We start from the raw sequence: 6,663 nt of genomic DNA on the forward strand, positions 1-6,663 counted from the left end.
TAGTAATTAATGTGTTCTGCAAATAAATTTGCCTGTGTGAACCATTCTGCTTTTGTGTTGAAAAATGCATATGCTCAGCTGAAACAGGACAACAAGGTCCCACATTTTTTAATACATCATAGAAAAGATAACAGGGAGCTTTTGGGATATGACATTATCGTTAATTTGTGGCACTCGCAGACTTTGATAATGGTCCTGTTGCAAAACCCCACAGAAGGTGGACTAGATGGGCCATCTCTTGCTCTCTGTTTCTTCATGGGTGCAAGCTTTGAAAATATTTATCACAAACCACACGCCTGCCCATTTATGTTTTTAAGACCGATATACAAACGCCATAGATCAGTTTCATGTCATGTTAATGATAAATTAAATCTGAGGGAGAATTTGCAGAGGGGAAAACACCTCCCTGACTATGCCAATTTCTTTAAAAATTCCCCTCCTTGTAACTGAAGTGATAAAAGGAAAGGGTAATGCATGTACATTTTATTAGCGTTTCAGAAACAGGGAGCAAAGCTGTCAGATCTTTGTGTTTTTTTTCTTTCATGTGTGTCTGGGCAGGTCTAACCCTCAGGTAACGCCCTTTCTCCTTCTTCCCTCCTGCCTCTCCTTGCACCTGTCCACGTAATGCTCCAGCAGCTCCCACACGGGCCCCGCTGTGGACCCAGACCTGGTTCTGGTCCTGATCCCGGTCCTGATCCTGGTTCTGGTCCCGGTCCTGGTCCTGATCCTGATCCTAGTCCTGATCCTGATTCTGGTCCTGATCCCAGTCCTGATTCCGATTGTGGTCCTGGTCCTGGTCCTGATTCCAGTTGTGGTCCTGGTCCTGGTCCTGGTCCTGGTCCTGGTCCTGATCCTGATCCTGGTCCTGGTCCTGGTCCTGGTCCTAGTCCTGGTCCTGGTCCTGATCCCGGTCTGGGTCCTGGTTGTGGTCCTGGTTTAGGTCCTGGTCCTGATTCTGGTTGTGGTCCTGGTCCTGGTCCTGATCCTGGTCCCAGTTCTGGTCCCAGTCCTGTTCCTGGTCCTGATAATCCTGGTCCTGGTCCTGTTCCTGATCCTGATTCCAGTCCCAGTTGTGGTCCCGGTCCTGCTCCTGGCTGTGGTCCCGGTCCTGGTCCAGGTCCTGATTCCGAGTCCTAGTCCTGATTCCTGGTCCTTGCCCAGGTCCTGGCCCTGGGTTGGGCACTGTCGACCAGCAGCAAAGGCACCTGTGCATGTTTATATGTGTGTGCATGTATGTGTGTGTGTGTACATATACGTGTGTGTATGTGTGTATGTAAGTGTGTGTGTATATGTGTGTATATGTGTATATGTGTGTGTATATCTGTATGTGTGCATGTTTGATGTGTCTGTATGTATGTGCATACATATGTATATATGTGTGTACATGTATATGTGTGTGTGTACACATGTATATATATGTGTGTATATGTACATATGCATGTACGTGTGTGTGTGCGGCTGCATCTGTGCGTGCCCGCCCGGGGGCCGCCCTTGCCCTGCCCGTGCCCGTTGCCGTGCCCGTGCCCGTGCCGCCGCTCCCCGCTCCCCGCTCCCCGCCGGGCGGGCCGGGCCGGGCCGGGCTGGAGGTGCGATGCGCGGGGCTCGGGGTTTACAATTTCAAACGCGGCCTCCCCGCCGCAGCCGCCATTAGCATATGTCAGGGGGCCCGCGGGCTATATATACCGGCGCGGGGCCGCGCCGCCGCCACCCCGCCGCCTGGCTCGCAGCGGCTCGGCCCAGCCCGGCCCCGCCGCGCCCCCCCACATGCCCGGCAGCCGCCGCCCGTTCCTCCGCCGGCCCGCGACCCTCTGGCCCCGCTGCCCCATGGCTCCGCTGGCCGACGTGGGGCCCTTCCTGGGCGGCCTGGACGGCCTGGGGCAGCCGGTGGGCGCCCACTTCTTGCTGCCGCCCGCCGGGGAGCGCCCGGCGCTGCTGGGAGAGCGGCGGGCGGCGGCGGCGGAGCGGGCGGGCGGCGGAGGGGCGGCAGCGGCGGCGGCGGCGGCGGCGGCGGCCGCGGACCTGGCGCACTTGCAGGGCATCCTGAGGCGGCGGCAGCTCTACTGCCGCACCGGCTTCCACCTGCAGATCCTGCCCGACGGCAGCGTGCGCGGCACCCGCCAGGACCACAGCCTCTTCGGTAGGAGCCGGGGAGAGGGAGCGGGGGTCGGGCCAGGTGCCTGAGACGGGCACCGGGGGCAGGGAGCGCTGAGCATACCCTCGGAGGGGCGGGTGGAAAGCGGGCTGAGCTGAGCGCTCGGGGGCTCGGCCGCCTTCGGGTGCTTTGTTTTTAAACGGGACAAAAAGTTGGAGCTGAGGGGACCCATCAATAACCCGAAACGAGGGGAAGGCAGCCCCGAAGCGTGCATGCTTCACCCGACCGCAGAGTGAATCCTAAACTGCAGCTGTAGGAGCTGCGCCTCCGAACAAACCTGCCGCTGTCAGCTCCGTGCGAGTTGCGGTGGGTATTGATTTAGCAGTCGTAAAAAGGTGATTAAAGTGCTTCCTATCGCCCTCCCCGCAGCCAAAACAGCCCGCTGGAAGGGCTCGTAATTGCCTTTATAGCACGGGGATGTTTTCAGAAGTAGGAAAGCGGTAGTCAACAGAGTTCTTCTCAGAAGGGAGATTTCCGACAGCGTGTAAACACGAAATAAATCTTTGCTTAAAAAGAAGAAAAAAAAAGTTAGCCCCAGATCAAACATTCTCTGGGCTTTTTAGAAATGTTCTTCCTTTATTCTACCACCGCTCTCTGCAGGTCTGTCTGATGTGGTTGCTTTGTGGGTTGAATCACCTGCTTATTATAGGCTTGAAAAGAGCGGCTTTGAAAATGATACCAGAAGGACAAAATGCCTCCACCTCTTTTTCTGGGGCTTTGTGCTTTAGGAACTGGAACGCTAGCTTGATTTACATGCAATAGAGTTTTTAATGACCGCTCTTTGTAAAGGATTTATACTCTTTGCTGCTTGGTGAGATAACTAAGAAACCTGCCAAAGCTCAATTAAAAATCAAAACACTTGAAATTACTGGATAGTCCAGACAATCTGTCTGCCTTGCAGTGAAAATTGGTCCCGAATGAAAAAGAGTAGTCATAAATACAGCAAATAGACAAAAGGACACAGTAAAAACCAAATACGCTATTTAAAACCACTTTCCTTAGATTGAGTTTCTTTTACTGTTTTGTGGTTTTGCTGTTGCACAGCAAAATCCTGGGTATGATTCTAGACCAGCTTCTTTTGAGGCTCTGTTTACATTGTTAACAACTTCCAAAAAGCCGCTTCACACATTCCCTTTCTTTCATGTTTTATATGCACTATAACCTGTGCATATCAATTGGTTAAATAGGCTGGCATATGCTTGCCAAACTGCAGGCTTCAAACAGAGCATCGTCTCCTAAATATTTTAAATTATTAACATATATCCCATTTCGGGCAAATGTAAGATAAATAATTCTATAATCCAAGCATTAGCAAATAACCGGCATATTTCGTGCACATAAAAAGCCTGCACTGAAGATAGCAAGTTGTGTCAAGATGTGTGGGCCAATGGGCTAGATAAGATGTCTGGCAAATACTTTTTTTTTCCTGTGGGTAGATTCTGTTATATAAAATTCCCATCAGTACTTTGATTTCTATTCAAACTACCTAATAATGGAAGTGTTTTTTTAAGATAATACTATAGCAAAAGTAAAGTATATTTTCAGGTAATCCAAACCTATCTTCCAATGTTTGAGCAGGCAGCTTGGCAAATAGCGTCTAATCATTACAGATTGCAACTGCATAGTACTGAAGGTTTTAGCCTGAGTGATGAATAAAAACCTTTCATCATCAAAGCAATTATATATATATATGTATATAAAAGGCTTTCTTTAAATAAAGTAGGATTCTTATACCTAGGTGAGCATCTCAGGCTGCTTTCCTGTGAAAATGTTATATATGTTTCCATACAGTATTTGAAATTTCAGAAAAAGTAGGCCATATTTTTATATATACATTTTCCACTTGCTTTCAACTACATTTTGAATGTTTTTATTGATTTTTATCACACTAGTTGAATTAAAACAACCTCTTATTGTCTTCTTTTTTTTCCTTTGTATATCAGGTATCCTTGAATTCATCAGTGTGGCAGTGGGACTTGTCAGTATAAGAGGTGTGGACAGTGGCCTTTACCTTGGAATGAACGAGAAGGGAGAACTCTATGGCTCTGTAAGTACTACTTTCATGTCAGCTTGTACATGTTGATGTTTTGATTCACTTATTAGCACTGTGCAAACACCTCTAGCGTATAGCTGAGGCAGTCTTAACTTTTAAAACGCTGACATCTTTTCTTGTTGAAATAAACAATGAATTCTTAAAGTGTACAATGTAGCCTTGGATACTAAAGATTTGATGGCAAAAGTTTCTCTATCCTAGATGCAGAGAACTGAAGAGAAACATTCCTCTTAAATTAAGACAAAAATAGCTAATTAAACTAGCCATTCAAAAAGCATTTAGGTTGCCTAGAATCTAATTTGCTTTTCATGAATACTGCAAATGTATCATAGTGTATACTCTATCATCAAAAACATGTAATGCAAGTGGAAAAAACTTGAAAGGATAGCTATGGAACAGGTAAACAACTATTAATATAGTACCCTGACTTATTTTATGTAGATAATGCTCCTTTACAGATCAGCAGAGGGTGCTTCCAGACACCAGTTTTTAATGTAAAAGCAAACTTACAAAAGCTGGGAAAAAGAGGATAGCACTATGTGTCACAGTTAGGTACCATTCTTATATGAAAAATCGGAATGATGCAAAAGTATTGTCAGTACCTGGAGACCCCAGCACTGGAATGCTTGTGCTTAAGAATGAAATTAAGCTTGTACTCATTACAGTTGATTTGTATATGTTGAATAACTTCAACATATGACTGCAAAATATAAGCTTTGAGTTTTCCAGTACCATTAAGGGTCTCAGACTCTTCTCCTTCAAAGTCTTAAAACATTTAGAGAGAAGTTACTGTGTCTCTCCAGTTAATGCCTCTTCATCACTTCTGTTTCTATTGCTTCTAGTACTGACTGATTTATTGCTTACCTGTAAGCGATTAATACCTTCTCTAAAAAAGCAGAAAAGTGTATGTTATAATTTGTGACTTTCTTCATTAATCATCTGAATCCATAATGGGTTTTGGCCTAGAAATATTGTAAAGGCTTTAAATGGGGTGACAGTCAGTGTTTTGAACAAATATGAAATGGTGACCTGCTGGCATACTGCTGGCACTTGAACTGGACTAGTAATGACTTCTTAGAGACGGAGTTATCTAATGCGTGTTTAAATCTGAAATTTTGTATATACATGTCCAGGTTTTAGAAGAAAAAGGGATAAATTAGCCTGCCAAACTCCAGGTTGGGTCTACATACTCTTCTTGGGTTTGTTTTGTTAAAAATTATATGAACAGTAAGGCAGCACAAAGCCTATGGCATTTTGTTTATTTTTATCATTTTTTCAACAGTGTGTTCAGATATCTAGCAACAACTTGACTTATTTTTCTTTGCTGTTTCTTTCTGTAGGAGAAACTAACTCCTGAGTGCATCTTCAGGGAACAGTTTGAGGAAAACTGGTACAACACTTACTCGTCCAATGTGTACAAACATGGAGATTCGGGGCGGCGGTACTTTGTAGCACTTAACAAAGACGGTACTCCCAGAGATGGGGCAAGGTCCAAGAGACACCAGAAATTCACACATTTCCTGCCCCGCCCTGTGGATCCCGAAAGAGTTCCAGAACTGTACAAAGATGTGTTAGGATACAGCTGAGGAAGGAGGGAAGTTTGGAAAGAAAACCACACCAGATCTGTTTGATCTTGCCCCTTTATTCATGGCAATACCAGCGTGAGGAACATGGGTACCGGATTTGAAGAAGCTACTTTGTGATGGCCAAACCTCTAATTTCCAAAGTTTGGATTTAGGAGACAAAGCCTTAAAGCTGAGGGTGGACCAGCCTCCTTCAAACCTGCCGAACTGTGTGGTAGCCAGTGACAAGAGAGAAGTTGGAGTGTGACTTTCTTAAAAATAACAAACTCTTGGCAATTTCATCTGGATTACTTAGGGTCCATAAATTACCAAAAAAGTACCTACATCATATGGATCCAACAACAGCTGGGAGAAATAGAAAGAAATAAACTGTAAAATAGTTTTTTTAAAAAAGAAAAAATCCTGAGAACTGTGTATGAAGTTTTAGTGGCTTCACTTCAGTGATGGACCTTAGATGTCAACGCATCATGGTTGGAGCTGGAACTTTTATTCAGGATGGACCTATTTATACATCTCCAGATAGCATATATTTATTTTATATATTTATTTATTAAAGAGTTTATTTTTTACTGGGATATGAAGAGAATACAAGCCCCTAAACCCAATGAGAGATCATTTACAGTGCCAATATTTACTTCGAGTAGTATCATGATACAGCAATGACATTACATTGCAGTGCATCCAAAGCCTGGATATTCAGATTTCATTGTCTATCAGTCACAGAAAAGGTTATATTGTGTGCACATACCATTGCCTCATGACTATCCTTATTTTGGAAAGAATGTTTTGGTTTCTTGACCTATGAGAGTGCCTTACAGAACTGTATTGAATTCAAATGCACATTTAAAAAGGGAATTAAAAATGATTTTACTTTA

At 44.8% G+C, this 6,663-nt stretch overlaps 1 protein-coding gene across 1 annotated transcript; it reads left to right on the forward strand.

Moving 5' to 3' along the window:
• Positions 1-497: 497 nt before the first annotated feature.
• FGF20 (fibroblast growth factor 20) lies at positions 498-6,663 on the forward strand. Its single transcript, XM_066996797.1, has 3 exons — positions 498-2,137; positions 4,096-4,199; positions 5,546-6,663. Exons 1-3 carry the CDS (start codon positions 1,351-1,353, stop codon positions 5,789-5,791), a joined length of 1,137 nt encoding a protein of 378 aa, XP_066852898.1. The 5' UTR covers positions 498-1,350; the 3' UTR covers positions 5,792-6,663.

Source organism: Anser cygnoides, chromosome 4 (assembly GCF_040182565.1).
Source record: "Anser cygnoides isolate HZ-2024a breed goose chromosome 4, Taihu_goose_T2T_genome, whole genome shotgun sequence".
Taxonomy (NCBI): Eukaryota; Metazoa; Chordata; class Aves; order Anseriformes; family Anatidae; genus Anser; species Anser cygnoides.

Coding starts and splice junctions, on each gene's coding strand:
- FGF20 (XM_066996797.1), top strand. CDS start 1,351: ATGTATGTGCATACATATGTATATATGTGTGTACATGTATATGTGTGT. Junction 2,138..4,095: donor CCAGGACCACAGCCTCTTCG/GTAGGAGCCGGG, acceptor TTTGTATATCAG/GTATCCTTGAATTCATCAGT. Junction 4,200..5,545: donor AGGGAGAACTCTATGGCTCT/GTAAGTACTACT, acceptor TTCTTTCTGTAG/GAGAAACTAACTCCTGAGTG.